Source organism: Protomyctophum parallelum, assembly GCF_964188405.1.
Source record: "Protomyctophum parallelum genome assembly, chromosome: 12".
Classification (NCBI taxonomy): domain Eukaryota; kingdom Metazoa; phylum Chordata; class Actinopteri; order Myctophiformes; family Myctophidae; genus Protomyctophum; species Protomyctophum parallelum.
Genome location: NC_139712.1, coordinates 17,738,548 through 17,759,763, shown reverse-complemented (window position 1 = coordinate 17,759,763; position 21,216 = coordinate 17,738,548). Strand labels below are relative to the sequence as shown.

The following is a 21,216-nucleotide window of genomic DNA, read 5'->3' as shown; positions in this document are numbered from 1 at the left end:
ATTAACAAGCACAACTCCCTATTCTTGCTATGATGCTATCTAGTTGAGTAAGAGATAAAGTTTAGAGGCGCGCAAGGAATCATCTTCTGACTGAACAAAGGCATCATACTTTTAACACCTCGGTTCACATAGCGTCATTATTAGAGCTATGACCCTTCCAGGCGTGCTCAAAGCAATGTGCACGGGCATCCGTGTGCACGAATGTCCATGGACACGCATCTGTCCAGCGTGAACGCGTAAAGGTTTATTTCAGTTCATTTCTAGCCAAGGTCAAACTGTGATGTCTGCTGCTAGGAGAAACACAATATACAGCGACTGCAATAATGTAATGAATGCATACATTCAAGAAGACAGAGGCAGGTTAAAAACACTGTTTCATGAGTATAATACATCTGGGGTCACACTCACAACACATTTAAAACAGTATTACAGTAGGCTATAAGTTGCCCCCCCATAAGCCCTTATTTGCCCCCCAAATAAGCCTTTGTTTTCCCCCACACAAGCCCTTATTGGCCCCCCACATAAGCCCTTATTGGCTCCCCACAAGCCCTTATTGCCCCCCCCCCCCCCACACACACACACACACACACACATGCCCTTATGTGGCAAAAAAAATAAAATTCCCTTTAAAAGAAATAAACGTTTTTGTTTTTGTTTAGAGGGAAAGGGCACTTTCTGCAAAAGGGCAGGGGCTCTAGCCCCCCCTCTGCACGTGCCTGCAATTAAAGCATGATGCTCTGAGTCCAATCACTGCACTGTGAAAGAGAGAGAGAGAATTTAAAATCAAGTCACTCACACAGCTGTCAAATCAAATCAAATCGTTATCCAAAGCCAAAGGTCAGGTAACTCAGGTTCCATTCCGACCAAACCATGTGAAGAAGGGGCGGATACCTTCTCCCTTCATAGAGGTTGGAGGAGATGATCAAGTGAGAGAAGAAGACGACCACAGGAACAAGTGAGAAGTTCTGAGATGAGAACAAGTGTTTGAGGAAGAACAGGCAGGCTCCTTTTAGCTAGACAACATGAAGACCACAGTTGTGCTTTTCTTCATTCTCCAAGTGGACCTACTTCTTGTCAGTTCCAGCATGTTGTCGCGGAGCGAACTAAAAAACAACAGCATTAGTGCTACAGAAGCATCCCAAAGTAAACAACAGACAGGTGAGCGCTCGTTAAATTATAAGCTTCATCCATTTAATGTTTGCTTCTTTTTTCCCTCTGTCAGGTGAGACCTATAGGCCTACGTGCCACAATATTATAATAGCCTATTCTAAAAGTGAAGAAAACCAATATTAGGCCAATACTACAAGAACAACGGGTGGATTGTGGGAAAACATTGTTTTCTTAATTATTAGTGCAAGTTTTGTTTATTATTGCTAATTCGTAACTAAAAACAAAATATTTGCCGTGCTGTAGGCTACGTGCTGCTGAGTGTTTTCATTATTTTTCGCATGTCTAATCTACTGTCTAGGCTGCATGCAGTGCATGCTCAATTTAAATAATCTTTATTGTCAATTCGTTTCATTTATACCGCTTCTCAATTAGACCACAGTGTAGAACAAACAATAAAATGGCCTACTTGGGATAAACGATACCAAATAAGGCTAATAATATTAATTTAAACTGAGTAGGCCTAAGAGTTTTTTTTCTTTTTTTATAGGCACAGAAGAGTGCGTTGATTGATTGAAATATTTATTAACGGTTTGCAGAATTACAGTACATTTCAAGCACAAACTCAATACAAAGACTGTTAACTGTGAGTGGATGACCCAATTAAGCATTACACTTGTTTACAACAGGGTCCACCATGTTCAATTCATCAAAACATTTAGAGACGTACAAATAGACACTTCTATATAGTTAAAGGTATATTCAGTGATTTCACTCAAAAGACCTTAGGTTTCGTTTTTGGCTGTGGGACCCAGCCTTTCGTCCAATCAGGATAGAGAGTCAAAAACGAAACCTAAGGTTTTTTGACCCCCAGGGGTTAACTGGGGACAGGGAGGAACTCCTTATATGGCCAGCACACTCTATAGTAGGGAGGATTATCACAACAAAACAAAAAAATAAGTGATATTTGAATTAAGTGAAATCACTGAATATACCTTTAAAGAACAGAACAGGAATTCATCATAAAGGAAGCAAAAAGGGAAAAGAAACATAATACAGTGAGGGGAAAAAGGGGGGGTGGGGGTGGGGGGGGTGGGGGTGGGGGGGGATTCAGATTTTACGGGGGCCAGTTTCGAATTGCAGCCGTCCGTAGGTGCCCTTTGAGAGCGGTTTTGAAGGAGTCAAGGGATTCACATGTCTTAATGACTGTTGGTAGGGCGTTCCACATTTTGGTGGCATAGGAGCGAAAATAATTTAGTCCCTTGTTTGTGCCGAATCTGGGTTGTACATGGTTTGTTGCATTCCCTCTGGTGTTGTGGGTGTGGACTTCGTTACATTACATTACATTACATTAAGGAAGAAGTATTTAGACAGGTACATGGGTATCTTGGTGGTGTATCGAATCTTGTGGACCAGACCCATTGCAAGATGCTGTACTCTGTCTGTCCTAAGCCATCCCAGCCTGTCAAAGTGGGCAGGGGTGAGGTGGGTTCGGGGGGTGAGGCCAAGTAGGAGCCTGACCAGTTTGTTTTGGGAGTTCTGGAGCCTTGTTTTAAGGGCCTTTGAGGTGCTGTGGTACCAAGAGGTGCATGCATAGTCAAATAAACCTTGTACGAGGCCATTTTATCACCGGAAAGATTGGCCTCCAGGATGGAACCTAGGTAGGTAATTTCATATTTTCGTGTGATAATATTGTCACCCACTCTAACCAAGAAGCCATCTGCCTTGCTGAGATTACTATTTGATCCGAAGAGAAAGGATTCCGTTTTTCCCAGGTGTAAGGATAGTTTGTTATCAGCGAGCCAGGTGCAGATTCTACCGAGTTCAGAGCTGAGGGTCTTTTCAACCTGCTGTTTGTTCCTGTCCGAGACCAGCAGTGCTGAGTTATCTGCAAACAGGAACAAGTTGCAGTCACAAGCTGATGTCATGTCGTTTACATATATTAGGAACAGTAAAGGCCCTAGTATGCTTCCTTGTGGAACGCCACAGCTCACTGGCTATGTTCAGGTTTTCCACGTTTTAGGAAAAGGACACAACTGTGGTCTAAAAGTCTTATATTTATTAATATTTTATGGACATAGGCCTATCCATACTTAGCCACAATTTGCTACTCTAGATTTTTTTTATAATAATGGGATTAATCTAGAGTTGCAATATTGACTCTCTACTCATCCAATTGCGTTTGCGATTCTCTTGTATTAAACAACGTTCAACTCACCAACATTGCATCTCTAGGCCAAGCTTGAATTATCCTCTTTCAACTGCCGAGCTTTTTTTCATAACAATCCACCGTAGACATGTTATGAGCTACTTTCTGTCAAGAAATTCTGTGCAGGTGATTCATTTTCTAAGTGCTGGAGTTTGGAAGCACTCTTCATAAGTCACTGAACGGCCCTGCATACCACCTGTTTCGATTTGCACATAATGCAGGAGGCAGAAGCGCGATCCGTTAACAAAAACAAGTGCTTCCCTAATCAATGGAGGGTATTGCAGATTCATCCCATTATAAAAAATTCTAGAGTTGCAAATTCTGGCTAAGCCATACTTTGGGCTGGGCAAGTTGGCTACCCTTTTTATTGTTTAGCAACAGGGTCTTCAACAGGGGGTCCCGGCCGGGACCCATAGGGCTAACTAGGGGTTCCTCAGAGTAGCCTACTACAGGGGGTCCTCTGTGTGTGTGTGTGTGTGTGTGTGTGTGTGTGTGCGTGCGTGCGTGCGTGTGTGTGTGTGTACGGTTGTAATGCACGTAACTCGAGAACCGTTTGCCCTACCGACTTCACATTCGACACATGCGTTCCACACCCCCACAGGGAGTACAGTGCCCGGTATCTCCACAACCACCACAAAAGGCTCTGGTCAGCTCTGCCAGTGGGCCTAATTAGCCTAAATCCGCTCACCTGTGCAATTTCCAGCCTTGCCACGGCAACCCCACACCTGCAAATTGATTACCTAACCACTCCACTTTTCACAGTCAGTTTAGTGCTCTTCACACACAGACAAATACAGAGATCTCCATGTGGGACACAATCCGAGCTGGAGAGTCAAGGGAGGGCTAGGGCACAATTTGACTGTGCACGCTACACAGTATTTAACATTAACATCTAGACTGAATGGCAAAACATTGAGCGTTGGGGTTTGGAATGTCTCATCGGCACATCCCTACTTTTCAGAGATATATCTTGATAATGTGAATGCACATTCTATGATTTGCACTTCTATACCTTAATTTATACTTCTGTAGAATGACTGTTTTGTTAGCCGAAATGAAAAAGTATTTTGGTCTAAATGTTGTGTTACTCCTTTCTTCTTTTAGTTTTTATTACCTTGTAGGTGGTGATACAACCACCACAGTAACTTGAACAATAACCATAGTTACTGTCAATTAACTACATTTACTCTGATACGCCATGGTTATAGCTGTTCAGACTGGCATAGCATAGGTTTTTGAGCGGTGCCAAGCACTCTTTTAAGTGTGTGTGTGTGTGTGTGTGTGTGTGTGTGTGTGTGTGTGTGTGTGTGTGTGTGTGTGTGTGTGTGTGTGTGTGTGTGTGTGTGTGTGTGTGTGTGTGTGTGTGTGTGTGTGTGTGTGTGTGTGTGTGTGTGTGTGTGTGTGTGTGTCAGAATATGACCTATTGACCCCTGCAGCTGTTTTTAGCAGTCAGCTAATTGGGGGCGCATTGGGGTCTCACACACACAGTTCCTTGTTCCTATAACAATAAAAGTATAGTTGCTCACAGGTGCAGGTTTTGTTATGGATGTACACTACAGTCAATTTATTGCCCTCTAATATTCGGCAGCATACTTTTTTTATCTTATTGGCAAACTCTCCAATATGTGATGCCACTCCAATATGTTGGGTCTCTTGAAACTCTTTGGCAGCTGTTTGAGCCATAATTTCCTCAAGATTTGCACATGTTCTTCCAAAGGGATGATTCATAGATGAATGAAAGCCTGGGTATCGAGGCTACATACTAACTAAAGAAACCAAAAGTATGCACAACATTTTTTCCGACTGTTCTGAAAAGCACTCATAATTGTGCCAGGATTTCATAAAATGTGCTGCAAGTAGGCAAACATGAAAGTGTGCAAATCTGCCTTTCTGTGTGGAGTTTGCATGTTCTCCCCGTGTCCCCTAGAGAGGTACCCTCACAAAAAACATGCAGTAATCCTGGTCTCTAAACTACCTCCCCCTGGCCAGCCAGGGCACCTGATGGAGGGGAAAGGAACTGGTCGAATTAACGTGTTCCTTCCACACGCTACGTCCAACGGGGGAAACTCCCTCCTGTCAGGTGAAAAGAAGCACCTTGGACTCCTCATGCATAGAAGGAAGCATGAGGTCAGTCCGCTTCCCCCCCAGGTTGGCAGAGGAAGTGTAGCGCCCAGGATTACATTAGTCATAATAATTCTAAAAAAGGAAGGAAAAAAGTGTGCAAATCAAGGATATAGTTTGTCATTGTCTCCACGAGCTGAAGGCATGGGGAGAGTATGTTTTGCACTCTGTCCGTGTGTGTGTCCGACTGTCCGTGTGTGTGTCGACCAGACAGTGGCCTTGTGGTTAGAGTGTCTGCCCTGAAACTGGGAGGTTGGGGGTTCGATCCCTGGCTGGGTCATACCAAACCAAAAACTGTAAAAATGGGACATTCTACGAAAATACTGTATTCTACCATTGCATCTTTGAACAGTCCCGCATCACCACCACACAACTACCTTTCCACTGGTACCTCCACTACATTTACTATATGCAGTACATGGCATGAGCTCTAATGTCCATATATAAATAGGCTACCCAATGAAATGGATGTCCTCACCTACTTCATAAAACAAGTGAAGCGAATGCCATTTCACAAACCGTGCAGAGAGAATGCAAGTCACTGTGTGAACCTGCGTGCTTATTGAAGAAGAGAGGATAACACATGACACAGTATCAGCTGTTCTGGGCGGTATTTTCTTGTTGGTGGATAGTTTGGACATATAACTTGAACTGAACTGTGCTTTATTTGATAAACAACACTAACACGCCCTTTCAGACACACCCCAGGAGAACTCTAGTTTGATGCCTTGACCTCAATCTCACCTCTACCCTAACTTGAACTGAACTGTGCTTTATTTGATAAACAACAACACCGTGTAAACCTGAGTGCTTATTGAAGACGAGAGGATAAAACATGACACAGTATCAGCTGTTCTGGGCGCAATTTTCTTGTTAGTGGACTGGATAGTTGGGACATATAACTTGAACTGAACTGTGCTTTATTTGATAAACAACACTAACACGCCCTTTCAGACACACCCCAGGAGAACTTTAGTTTGATGCCTTGACCTCGATCTCACCTCTACCCTTAAGGCACCATACCACTGCATCTCCTGAGAGGTTTTACTAGATTTACATGACGTGAGTTCATGGTGTAGCTGTCCCATTTTATTTGAGGGAACTCAGGGGACATCCTGTTCCATGGAGGGACAACCTTCACAATATTTTTTTTTACAGCCAGGCATGTTTGCACCTGTGCAAAATCTCTCACAGTAAAATATTACCATGAGTAATGATGGGCAGGCTATGGGGGTCTGGAGGGTTTGTATAGAGGTTCATGTGCCTTCGGCGTGCTCACATCTAGCGCCACACATTTAAAAAAGGAAAAAGAAACGGCTTCCCATCATGCACCTGTAACGCAATAATTTTGCATCGACGCGTGTCACGTGGTTTAAAACCCATTTTTCTCGGAATGTAGGCTGCACAGAACGCGGACGTTCTGGGATCATTTCTGATGTTATGCTGCGTCGCAGTTACAATATTAACACTTTGGAAGAGAAATACACTTTAGTAGACACACAGACTTAGTAATGGCAGATTTGAGAGACGGAAACTGCAAAAGCTGGGTTGAAAACGCAGAGGTGAAGTCAGTGACATCAGAGAACAGGCACAGCACAGGCGTAAACGGCAATTCCCGCATACTCCTCGTACGTCACAGTCTATGACCTGGCCACCTGAACTGGGTACCAAAATGTGAGCAAATGTGAGCAGGAGCTGAGGGGCTATATGCATCCAACACTTCCGCGTTCCGCCAGCCGACTCATTGCTAGTGGACGTACAAAGTGTTTCTGATATTTTAGTATGTATTTTGGTTGGCCACTTGGCCCACAACATGATTTAAAAACTGCCTTCCATCACATGCCCACTGTGCTGTCCATTGTAAAACGATGCTATTTGAACTAAATTAGCTTATATCATTTGACAACATTATCCAATATACAGTACATATTTTTGTCTATTTTGTATATTATATTTCCAACCAGCTGGAAGTATTCTGAGCATCTCCTTAGCTCTTGTTTCTCAGTAACTTAATGCTCTTGGACAGCAACCTCATGTAGCCTACTATGTGAGTACAAAGTGTACACGCAAATGGTGCTTTCATATTAAAGGCTGTGTAATTGATGTGTTTTTGTAAACGAAAAGGTTCGGGGTGTGTTCCCAGGAAAACTCAGCAAATGATTAATATGGCTTGAGTGACTATGATGTGTGACAAATGCTAGGACATTGAAAAGGAGAGATTCATGCCCTCATGGGGTTAGGGCATTGAAAAGGGGATATGCCCTCATTCTGTGTGTTTGATCAGGAGCAGGTTTGATTGATTGATTGATTGAAAACTTTATTAAAAATGAATTCAAAAGGACACAAGAAAGCCGTTAGGCTTGTTTCCATTGTGGTCCTTTTGGGGAAAGGGGAGTTAGGGGACATGGGGTAACAAAACAAAACAAAACGGACAAAAACAAAATACCATTTGTATTTTGCCCTGACCCTGTTCCTTTTGGGGAAGAGGAGCAAAAAACAAGAAACAAAAACACAGAAAAAGTACAAAAACCCAACCAATAAGTTAATAACCAATAAAAACTCTCCAGCACTTTAGTAAACGGAACATATATGTTCAGTTCAGGAGACAGAAGCCCCAAAAACATCACCAGCTTCAATTGCATCCATTTCCACCTGCTCATTTTGTATTATTGTCATTATTATCATTATTAATTTTGTTTTGTTTTTATCACTTCCAGTGAGTCCTGTATGATTTCTCTCTCCTGATTGGATAAAATTGATATCCCGACCTGAAAATTTTCTGATTACGTTAGAGATGACGAAACCCCCCAAACATTCTATAGAAATGTTTAGAATAAAGAGCTATTTAACATTTCACTTACGCATATCATTTAACATAAAAGATCAAAGCCAGGAATCTCACCACATTCCACACCTTTACAGACTCCATATTGTTTCCAGAGTTGGGTGTAACGAGTAACGGAAAATCTCGTTACTGTAACGACACTACTTTGGTCGGTAGCGAGTAATATAACGACACTACTCCTCCAAAATTGATAATCACACTACAGTTACTGGTCGCTTTAGTGCTGCAGTTACTCGTTACTTAATTGGGTCATGTGGCTGCTTTCAGCAGTGTTGCTTTGGACTAATGCACACAACGGAGATGAGTTGAACATGAACAGTAATGGTGCGCTGGAGTCGCGGTCTAGAACATGTCAAATTTACGTCGTTTCGGTATTAAAATCTCCGCAACAGCACTGCTCACAGCGAGCCAGTCTCCCACTGTCACAGAGACGGAGCAGTTGGGGTGTTGCCATGTCCACTTATTATAAGCGACTTTGGGCTTGTGTTATAATAGCCTAGTCAGGCTTCTTTTGGGCTTGTTTTCATAGACATGGCTGCTTGTTTCTCTTCCAAAACCTGGCAACACTGCCAGCTGGGAGGGTCTTGTTTGTTGTAGAATGTTTGTTGTAGAATGTATGTGCTCTCAGAGTCACAATCACTAGTTAGTTAATGCAGAGATGAATAAACCAAATATGCCGACATGAAAAACGACATTTAATGAGCATGGAGCAGGGAACTCCACATCATAAAGAAAGGGATCCTAAAGCACTGTGAACATATAGGCTACTGATTTCTCTCAGTCTCATTATTTTTATTTGAATATATTTGATTTGATTGATTGAAGAATTGATTAGAAGTTTGCATAGAAAAAGTTCAAGGTCAACAGAACCACTGCACTAGACCGTTTTGGAAAGGCCCATTTTGTTTTATTCCTCCACAACCTGGTAAAGAGCATAAAGAAAGATGTTGTGTATGTCCTCATTAGGATTATAAAGATTTGTTAAGTGGTAAATTATGTGACAATGCGACATGCGATTTTATGGAGTAACGCAAAAGTAATGTAACGAGTAATGTAACTAGTTACTTTCTCCAGGGAGTAATAAAGTAATGTAAGGCATTACTTTTTTCAAAAGTAATATGTAATATGTAGTGCCTTACTTTTATGAGTAACGGACCCCAACTCTGATTGTTTCCCACAGTGCCTCTGATGATAAAAGGGAAACAACGAAGTGAACGACAGCTGTTCTCTAGAAGAGTGAATGATCGTCAGAGGCTACATGCAACGGTAAGTTGGGATATATACAGTAAGTTGTTTTGATTCATCGCCGGTTAGCGGCTCAAGGCTGTAAAGTATATCGCTTCATGGGCAAAAGGTTTCTATTTACATTTTTAATTAAGTGACAGAGAAGTGAATGTAAACAAAAATCAAAACCTGTGTGATGTGAGGGGCGCTCTTTCAGTATCATCATACATCACATTCCGTGCTCAACCAATCAAATCATCACAAAGGTAATTCCGGCCAATCACAATTTGCGTCTTAACTTTTCTGTCCTCACTTTTGGCTTCAATGTTTTTGTTTACACAGACACCAAAAGTTGGGCATAGGAGGGGCTAGCGCCCCTCAAAAACAATCATTTGCAACCTGGAAGAAAATAAAAAGACAATCATAATGTTTTAACAGTACATGTAGTACAGTCAAACGTTATGCTAAAGGATAACACAAAGCGTTTGCTTGGATACGTACTCTTTGCTGCAGCCTGTCAAATGTTGCACAAACTTATTTGGAGAGGAATAAGATGTGCTACATTACATACCACATTTGGAAATGAGCCGTGTGATTGTGTCATTGCAGCAGGTTAACGTTTTGGCTCCTGTAAAAGCATCCAAAGTACGTGCAGTGCATTGTACTGTACACGCCTGGTTCTGTAGCTCACCATAAACCCAGCAAAGATAAGGCTCTCAGATGTCAGAAAGACGAGGAACAGATATTGACTATAACATTTAGTTTTGTCTCATGTTGGCTCCTCCTCGTCTCTCTTCTCTCCACCACAGAAGCCCAAGGCGGTCCCTGAACCTAGGAAGCGGTCCCCTGCTAAGGTGATGCCAAACCCCATCAGCCTTAGAGGTGCTCCATGCTTGGGGACAGCTCGTACTCCCGTTGCTGTGACTCTTAATTGTGTTAGCTGCCACTGTTGCTTCTTCAGTGCTACAGTATTTGTCAGATTCAGATTCAGATACCTTTATTTGCCATTTGTGTATACACACATAGGAATTTGCTTTGACATAAACATGAGTGCATTCAATTATTTTTTCACAAATATAGACAGACATAAGACAACACCGTGCAGGGTTATACAGTAGTTCATAGTGCATCAAATGTTGCCGGTGATTAAAGTGCCGGTGTCACTAGGAGGCAGGGGTGGAAGGGAAGCCAGAGTCATTGAGCAGCCTGGCAGCTGAGGGGAAAAAACTTTGTCTGTGGCGGGCTTTCGTAGCCTTCAGCAGCCGCAGTCTTCTCCCAGAGGGGAGCAGGTTGAGGAGGCTCTCTTCAGCGCCCTAGAGTTGTGCAGGGACTTGAGGGAGGGCAGAGGGCGGCCAATCACCCTCTCCGCAGAGCGAAACTGCTGGAAGACAAACGTGCAATGCAGAAAGAAAACATAAGATGGATATGCACTCAGAAACACATAGGCCCTCATTTATCAATCGAGTGTAAAATCTGCCACAGATTCGAGTGCAGGTTTCGTAGTACACCCACGTCGCCATGGCATTTATAAAGTGATCGCAAACAGCTGATCCTTCCTTAATTTCGTTCTGACGTTAATAAATGTCACGGCTGAAATCGATCTGGCACGCCCTATTAAATCTAGCCTCGCCCACGGTTTCTCCCGTGCCTTGCTGCCCGCCTCACCCCCCTCTCTCATACACACGCACAGCACGCACACGCAACTTGCAAGCCCAACTAACTGGTGTGTTGTTAAACAAATAAAGAACGAACACCCGCATGAATTAAATAAAGTTGTAGGCCTACCCTGTCTGTTTCCCTCTCACCTCGCTTGCCTTGCTGTCATGCACGCACGCACCTACATGACACATTAAATAAAGCTGTCTGTTTCTCCTCTCGCTTCGCTTCCCTTGCTGCCCGCCTCACCCCCGCACGCACGCACGCACATATCGCTATTTGCAAGCAACTGTCTCTCTCTATCACAGTGGTCCGTCCGTGACCAACTGACCAAGTGACCATGCACGTTCGACAGTCTATTTAGATTGCCTCGCAGTCGTTAGTCACTGCAGTGGCCGGGCTGTCAACTGTCATTATATGAATGTGCAGCCAAAACCATATATAGCCTCATGTGTGGCTGGTGGTGGGCTGGCTGCGTAATATACCTATATCTCCGATGCAGTTCCCACTTGCGCTGGCAGCCTGGCATGGTACATTTGGCATTGAGCGACGCGTCTGGTTTATTATATTGCACATATACCGTAACTCCAGAAAGACATCGGCCTGCTGTAGATTAGGCTACAGTAGGCTATACCACGTTGGGACTCTCCGCAGCTGCATTGCACTATGGCTACTTTCCAACGTCATGGAAATATTCCAGCACAGACAGCCCAAATCCTCGCATGTACAGTATGCGCTCATGCAAAACACTGTTTAAATGGCTTAAATCAAGCATGATTTTAATTGTAAAGTTGGAAAGCTCCTACAAATTTCATATGACACAAAGACACATCTTGTAGGTCTATTCCTTTTTTCTTTTCCTTTTCTTTTCTTTTTTTACATGTATTCCATATACATACAGTTTTATATTAACATTTTAGGAGTGAATACATATGTTTCGATGCCTTTGGCAGCCTCTCAGCTAGTCAGACAATGCTGCTCCGCTGTTCTAGGACAGAAAAACAGGCGAGGACAAAGCGTACGACAGCTGCCGAGCAGACGTGGGTTTTGAACGTTGTCACGTTCAATTTCAAGCTTTGCCGGAAATGTTAAATGCCGAAAATGTCGGTAATTTCGGCGTGCGCCCATATTTTCGCGTACGCACGGTTGATAAATGAGGGCCATAGACCCTATTTGCACCTGGTTTGTGTTTTGTATCCAGATAGTGTAGGTACAATTCAAACGGATTAGATTTACACTTGCCATAATATGTTTCCCAGTAAACACTTACTGTATAGAGAGATGACTTCCGCACACCCGGTAGGTAATTTGGAGCAGGTGCGATGATGACGAGGCATATACAATGTAGCCACTTGCCACTTGCTAGGTTCAGAGCATTTATTTAAGAAGCAAGCCTGAGGAAGGTCGCAAGACCGAAACGTTGCTTCTTAACCCATTTTGGGCGGGAACCCCTTTTGGTGTTTCAAAGCATATACTTTAGCTATTGAAAAATAGCAGATCTACAAGCGCTACGAGCTTGTAGGTCTGCTATTTTTGAAAAATCGTGAAAATGCGGCACAAATCTTTGAATATATATTCTTTCAGAAGACTTTTATTTATTTATTTCGACGTTGGGCCTATAAATGCTCTGAACCTAGCAAGTGGCGGTGTGCGGGTGTCCCTCCTTTCTACCAGTATAAACACTGAAATCTGATTTACACATGCAACAAGCATGCTATTCTCTTCATTTCCACGTACCGTACATCCTTCAGAAAATGGAACTGCCTGGAAAATCCTGTAATGCTATAAAATGGCATTTTGTCTTACTATGGTGGCTGATGTTGGCTCCTTGTTGCTTTTCTTTCTTTTCACTACAGAATCCCAAAGTGGGAACCGAATCCACAAAGTTGTCCCGTCCCAAGGTGAAACCAAACCCCATCAGCCCGAGATGCTCAGCGCGTGGGGACAGCTGTGTGCCCCACGGCCACTCCCTCTGCTGTGGCCCGTGTGTTAGCTGCCACTGTCGCTTCTTCAACGCTATCTGTTACTGCCGGAAGACAAACTCACAATGCAGCAAGAAAGGATAAAGGAAGTACAGTAGCACACTGCAAAGATGGACATGCATGTGCTCATAAAATACATCCAGTAGATGTCCACATAGGCGGCATTTGGTTGAACATTTATTCCAGATAATAAGTACTATTATAGGATAATATCTATCAAATATATATTATCCTCTTTCTAAGTGTTTGTTTCATAAAAATCCACCGTAGACATGTTATGAGCTACTTCCTGTCAAGAAATTCCTTGCAGATGATGGTACGCATGGGCCGTTGCAACTTCCAAACTTCAACACTTAAAAAAATCACCTGCAAGGTATTTCTTGTCAGGAAGTAAGTAGCTCATAACATGTCTACGGTGGATTTTTACGAAACAAACACTTTGCAGATAGAAAGTGGATAATTCAAGCTTTTCGTACAGCTGCAATGTTGGTGAGTTTGACGTTGATAAATACAATTCGACAGGACATTTCTGTTTGGATGAATGAGCTGTCAATGGGAAATTGCATCTAGTTAGCACCTTGCTGGTAAGATGGATGCGTTCTGCTTAAGGTCATTGGAGGGGGGTGTTTGTGTATTATGTTTATTTTATATTCGTCCAGATGATGTCGCCCTACAGGTGGCGGCCTAAACCACCCACCTATACTGTAGGTTGCCTGTGAATGCCCCTGGTACTGTTCATCAACCACATATGTGGATGAGAGATAGGGAGGCAGAGAATGTTTGCTCAGAATTACCAGCGTAGTAGCTAATTTCAACCTGTCCCCAATTTTTTTTAATTGTTTCTTTTATTTGGAAAGAAAACAGTGCAGACCAGTATAGAATACATATTTTAAACATAGAAGTCATTGGTGCATTTCCCAGGTTTTTCCCCTTTTCCCTCTCCCCCCTCGTCCCCCAGTCTCATATCATCCCCTCTCCAAGTGACTCCATCTCCAATGTCTCTGTATAGAGCATCGCAGGCCCCCGTCCCCTTTCAGAACGAGTGGCCCAGGAAATTATTCTCCATTCATTTTCTCCACTCTACATCCATGACAGTATGAACTGACCATAAACATGAACCCAGCAGATTTACAACAATTCAAGAGGAAGGTGGGGGAATTTGAGAATGTTGTGGATCGTCTCGTGGCCTCTCCCCCTAACCTGCATGCTGAACTTAAGAGGCAGATTTCAACCCAGCAGCAGTGGTTCAAAGAGAAGCCATGGGTTAGCCATTTTGTTCCTCACTTGACTGTTGTCCGTGGGAGGCTTAATGATTTTGAGACCAGCTTGCTTCCTGCTTCCCAGCCAGCTCATCACACTGTACGGCTTGGAGTGATGGCAGCCGTGTGAAGATTCCTGTTTATCCCGACACTGTTCAAGCCAAAGATCCACTTCACGCCCCAGATCATTGTGGGACGTCTGGAATCTGTCCCTTGAGAGGGGGGTACTGTCACATTCTCTCTCCCCCTCAGTCTGTGACTCCACCGTGGCCACTCCCACATTCATTTCCACCACACTGCAGTCCCATTTACACACCTGTCTTCAACTCCCTCGTCAGACACCTGTGAACACTTTGCCAATCAACCTGCTCCTATAAAACTGGACTCTTCACAAACTCTCATTGTCAGTTCATAGTTTGTTGTCATGGTTGCTTGTCTGTGGATTCCCGTTTTGACTGCATTGTCATTCTGCAATTGCCTGATTCCTGCCTACTACTTCTGTGTAAGATCTGCCTTATTCTTTATTAAATACTTTATTATCTACTTATCTACTACTTGTTTGTTACTCTGCACTTGGGTTCGACTCTGTCTACATCCATGACACTGTCAAATCTCAGCTTCTCTGTGAAAGAACGTTTGAAATATTAAATTATTAGGTTTAGCTATTTGCTGTAATATTGTTAAGTATGGTAAGAGACGGCTTTCGATGGTGACGTATATGTCGATCAGTGTCAGGTGGATTAAAGGAAATGCCTATATGTAATTTGTAAATTGATTAGCGGTATACTGTGGTTACTTTGTGTATGCGTATGTATCATAGCAGCATATGACTTCAGGTATAACTGGTATAACTAGCTCTCAATGATGACGTAATACATTTGTTTGTTTAACTGTATGTAATGTGTTTTATTTTCGTTTTATTTTTAGTTTTGTCATTATTATTTTTGTTCTGTATTTATTGTCAAATCATTTTGTGATAAGTTTTTGTTTGTATTTGTGCTGCCATGGGGATGTGGGGGGGGGGAAATATGTGTAAATTGTTCTGAAAATACTTCTTTGTACTTTAAAGAAAATCAATAAACATGTTTTTTTTTTAAATGATGACGTAATAAAGATGTGGATTAATCGGCTTTCGATGGTGACGTATATGTGGATCAGTGTCGGGTGGATTAAAGGAAATGCCTCTGTATATGTATATGTAATTTGTATCATTCTGTATACACAGTACAGTACACCCACAACCATAACAATGGAATGGGGCATTTTTTCACTCCTCCCGGGTATGATTTACTTTGTAACCACATGAACGCATTCAACCGTATATAACATCTCTATATGCTGGAGGTTACAGACAGTTCAGACAAAATACTGTAGCTCATCTACGAGCTCATGTGAGTTTGTAGATCAGCTATTTTTGCCGAAGAGATTTAGAGGATGGCTTAGTAGTGTGCTACTTTTTAATTAATCTATTTTCTATAGGTGTCAAATATTGCCGGCTGGGCCTTGGGTAGTCTCGCGTAGCCAGACAACTATTCCACAATCTCCGAATGCTTTATACTGTAGATGCATGTATGATGGAAGCATTTAGAAATTGTGAGAGGCAACAGTCTGGTAACGCGAGACTAGTGCTTGGGGGGGTCGTTTTTGACAGAAACAGGGCATCATTGTTTAGGGGCCCCAAAAACCTTTGGCCAGCATTGTATTATGTTATGCACCTCTCTATAATGTTTGACACATTGTGGACAGCATTGTGACTTTGATTAATTTCTGTCCTAAAGGCGTGCATGATGACCACGTTCCATAGCCTTCCTGACAAAATATTTTAGCACAGGACAAATGATGTGGTTGGAATGTTGTTGTTCACTCAACAGTTACCTCGAGGCGGGGCAGGCGAAGGGGCCTTTCTGTGTGGAGTTTGCATGTTCACCCCATGTCCCTTAGGGTAGGTACCTTCACAAAAAACATGGTCTCTGAACTACCTCCCCCTGGCCAGCCGGGGCGCCTAATGGAGGGGAAAGGAACTTTCCGGACATAACATGTTAAGCTCTCCCCTGTCAGGTGAAAAGAAGAAGCTTGGACTCTTCATGCATAGAAGGAAGCATGAGGTCAGTCCGCTTCCCCACTGAGATTGGCAGAGGAAGTGTAGCACCCAGGATTAGATAATTGACACTGGGTGAAAAAAGGTTGCAAAATTGTGGGATAAAAAATTATAAGAAAAATAAATACGTTTAGTGTTAAGGGATAGTTTTAGTCACGTTGTAGTGGTGGGGTTAAGTTTAGGAATAGGGTTGACACCGTTTTACTGAGGTTAAGGTTAGGAATAAGGTTAGGTTTAACCGTTAAAAGATAGTTCACTTACATTACGTTTAGGAATACCAGGCTGAGCAGATTAGGCTTAATTAATTTCACCCATATGCCACCAAAATGTGGAACGCCCTACCAACAGCCATTAAGACATGCAAATCCCTTGACTCCTTCAAAACCGATCTCAAAGGGCATGTACGGACGGCTGCAAAAATGCCCCCCATAAAATCTGAATCCCCCTCCCCCTTTCCTCCTTACTGTTTATGTTTCTAAATGTTCTGATGAATTGAAAATTATGTAAATGATTGTAAACAAGTGTAATGCTTCATCAGTGTGTCGTCCACAGTAACAGTCTTTGTATTGAGTTGTGCTTTCGTGTGAAATGTACCCATTCTGCAAACTATCAGTCAGCAGTTCCGCAGCTGTATGCCCGAGGTGAGCTTTCCAGTATTCGTCCTTGTGGGACCTTAATAGAATAAAGTTACATTTCTTAGGTTACGTGAAAAACTGTCTCTTTTTTTCCCAGAAGATATAAAATGATTATCCCAATAGCCAGTCAGCAGAGTTATTCCAGTAAAAGGGGATTAGGAAATAGTATGTTGGTTATAGCATAATTACTGATTTGCTGTTTTTCTCCGAAATTACGTAGTCACATTGTAGTGGTTTGTACCAGAGGTTTTTCTGGTTGTAAAACCAATTAAGGACCACCCAGTAGATGCACGTCCCATTGTGGATTTAAAATAAATGCGAAGCTACATTGCATCACGTTCCAAGGGTCATTCATCTCATTTACTGTACGTCAAAGGACAAAACAGGCCTTGCACTTTCTGTATAATGGTTGGAAGTCAATTCTGGGTTCATCCATCCATCCATCCATCCATCTTCAACCGTTTATCCGTAGTCGGGTCACGGGGGCAACAACTCCACCAGAGTGCTCCAGACTTCCCTCTCCAGAGCAACATTAGTGACTTCCTCCGTGGGGATTCCGAGATGTTCCAAGGCCAGTGTGTCGATGTATTCTGGGTTAATAATAATAATCATCAATTCTGAATGAAATGGAACATTCACTCAACTCAATTCACTCATGCCGCAGAAGAGAACACTGTGAAACTAACAATCATGATGTACTTCATTTCTGAGTGACACTCAGCTGTAACAAGGGATAATAGAGTGACGTTCTGTCAGTGAGTATATAAATATACATCTATGGCTCAAGTATCCGTTAAAGATTCTAGGTCAGTATGTGCAAATGAGTATGTGCAACCATGAGGAGGGTTATACTGGTTATGTTCACACACACACACACACACACACAGTGTGCACGCGAGCACACGCACACGCACACACGTTATATTTATTGAATGTATAAATGTCTATCTGTGTGTGCATACTTTAGTGTGTATGCACATGCATGTGTGTGTATGGCATTGGGCAGTATGAAAGATTTGCTTATGAAAAAGAAGGGCATATTAAACGCATTGCATTCAAGGACTAACAGATGATGGACTAACAGAGGAAGCCAAGTCCAGCCATCCGTAGGGATGGAAAGTGCAGTCAATTCAATTAAAGTCAAGTACATTTTATTTACATAAAGCACATTTTGGCCAACCAGAGTTGGCAGAAGTGCATAAGATATAACAGATAGAGAATAACACAAAGAACAGAAGATAAAAGTACATGAATGATACACAGTGACAGAACACGTTTTGGATTAAAAGCATGTGAGTTTAGAATGTAAGTCAAAGAAAACATACAAAAAAAACATGATAACAAACAGAACCGAAGTTGTGCGTGATACGCAAAATGATTAAAAAAAAACATTCAAAGGCCAGGAAGAAAACGTACACTGTACAAATACAGTACAGAATACCAGTAGAGTCTTGAATTCAAAGTATACAAAGAAAGGGAAGACCTACAGGGAGATTCAGACAATCTGTAAATTATGTTAGATACCGACGTATAATTTACAGATTTAAAATGTCCCATCTACTTATATGGGAAAATGCGGTTTACCTAATATACTGTATGGTTTATTTGTGTAGCAGTATACTGGATTACATTGCTGTATGTTACTGTCCTGTTATTCAGATATGTACAGTATAGGTTTTAGGAGTCTCGAAAATGGCTTGACATAATGTTATCATCTAGGTATGAATCATGATACCAGTCACAGTGTCTGCCAGCACATAAGTGGCAAGGCTATTTAACAACCTCCTGTAAATAGCATATACATAATGATGGGGCTTATTTCCCTTCTCTGATGGTCTCAGATTGTCCCTAAACTTCAGGTGGATCTCCTATAGCTAACATCTGACACCAGACTGAAAACTAAATGCACTCCGGGCAGACAAAGCTGCCTAGTGCTTACTTCAAAGAACATGTCTGGTCTGGAAGAGGTTCCAGAAAATAAACATATATCACTTCTAAGGAGGACGGCATTGAGACAAGCTATTATTCTGTTATATGGGTGGGATAGGCTGGCGCTTGCTTACTGTAGTGTAGGCCCAAGTGTGTGCAAACTGTGCCAGAGAACAAGCTACAAAATCACTGATCAGCATAGGGTTTCTTGCACTAGCAACACTGAAATCACTGCAGAGCACTCATGTTTCTTTTCTTTTGTGTCTTGAGATTTCAATGTTGGCATGACAGATGTAGCCAACTCACAGAATTGCGAAAAACAAACACACATGGATGATTGTTGCTGGAGCGATGGAGAGCTGCATCTGTTGCTGCCATCTTCCTTGTTTTGGCTATGCATTAACATACTGGTCACGCTGTCAGAATTAATAACTTGCACACCGTTTTCTTTTCATTGTCTTAGAGTGCTTTGAAGGGCATAGAGAATTGCATTGTGAAGGTGTGAAAGAGTGAAAATATACTCGACAGATATTCATGCAGGGATAAGCAGGGTACTTTAAATGAGTGATGTATAGGCCGGTTTACTAGATGCCAACAACCTAGGTACCTATTAGGTGCACGTGTAGTAGGTTATTGTTTGCCCTGTTTTTGGTTTCCACCGGTCTTGTCTTATTCAGCTGACCTCTTAAATTGTGGTCATGCCGCAGCCTAACTTCGTCACACAGCTGGGTCATGTATCAGTTTTTTGTATTGAGTTGTATACTTGAAATGTACTGTAATTCTGCAAACTGTTAATAAATCAATCAATCAATCAAACCTCTGCTGAATCACTTCTAATTCTGCTGCAAATGGACTTATGCTGGGTGGTTCTGTTCACAAGTGCTGACTGCTCGCACAATGGGGCGAGTGTTCCGTGAAGAAAATGGGGCCGACTAGGTTTTCGGCCTACCTTTTCGGTTACCTTGTGGAGTGACCATGCAGTCACCAGACCAATGTATGAAAAATCACACCCGTGTGGAGAGAGGGGCGCTCTTATCATCATACATCATCATACATATGTGGCAGCGGTGGCCGAACGGATTGCGGAGCGGTCTTGATACCGGAAGGTCGCCAGTTCGAATCAGCGGTCCGACATGTTAAAAATTACCACCGCTGAAGTGCCCTTGGACAAGGCATTGAACCACTACCATGAAATGTTCTATGAAATAAGCAGGGCCTGGCTGTAAACAAGTATCTGATGCTTAGTCCAGTTACCCTGGGTAAACATAGTACCTTTCCTTTCCTTCACATCATCTCATTCCAATTTCCGGCCAATCACCAATGCGTCCTCACCTTTGTATTTACACAAACACTCAAAACTGGCCATACAATGTTAGTGTTTGTTTGCACAAACACTCAAAACTGAAAACTGGACCATTCATTGTCAAGGACATTCAATGTTTGTGTTAGGACAAACACTCAAACCTGGCCATTCATTGCCAATGGTATTCAATGTTGTGTTAGGACAATGTTTGTGTTTACACAAACCTTCAAAGCTGGACATATGGGGCTAGCACCCCTCAAAAACAAGATACTTCCACAGACCAAGAGACCATGTGGTGGATATCTCATAAACTTTAAATATGCAAAACATTTTGGAATAATTCAGGCAGCTCACAGAAAAGGTGTTGAGTTGGGAACAGATCCTCTTGCCTTAACAAGTGAACTCTGTTGGACTGTCATGAGGTAAGCTATGCAACTTTGCGGAAAGGACATTATAACAACAAAACAATACGAAACTGAATCTTTAACCAAATAAATCTGCATATTTATGTAAAGATATCATTTTAAGTCCCACCCCTGTTTTTCCAGTTTAGACTGTATAGGATTGTTGAACTGGCTTGTAATAACATCAAAGCTGGAATCTTGCTTTAGATGCCCAGTACCCTGGAGATGGAGGTGAATAAATGTTTTGCAAATTTCTGCAATGTGACTGAAGTAGCTTATTTAGAAAACATATTGGGAAATCAGAAAAGGCACGAGATTGAATTCCTTGAAGCATACAAGTGGTTTTCATAACTGCATGTTCACATTGGACTCTGTTTTCTTTCTTTATAATATCTGGCAGAGAAAGTTGTTTTCAGCACTGAGCACTTGAAAAGAGAGTTGAGC

At 42.3% G+C, this 21,216-nt stretch overlaps 1 protein-coding gene across 1 annotated transcript; it reads left to right on the top strand.

Annotated features, from left to right (window-relative positions):
• Positions 1–944: 944 nt before the first annotated feature.
• LOC310868354 (uncharacterized protein) lies at positions 945–13,288 on the top strand. Its single transcript, XM_083778752.1, has 4 exons — positions 945–1,158; positions 9,463–9,548; positions 10,316–10,360; positions 13,019–13,288. The coding sequence occupies exons 1-4, from the start codon at positions 1,023–1,025 to the stop codon at positions 13,226–13,228; spliced, it is 477 nt and encodes a 158-aa protein (XP_083634878.1). The 5' UTR covers positions 945–1,022; the 3' UTR covers positions 13,229–13,288.
• Positions 13,289–21,216: the final 7,928 nt, after the last annotated feature.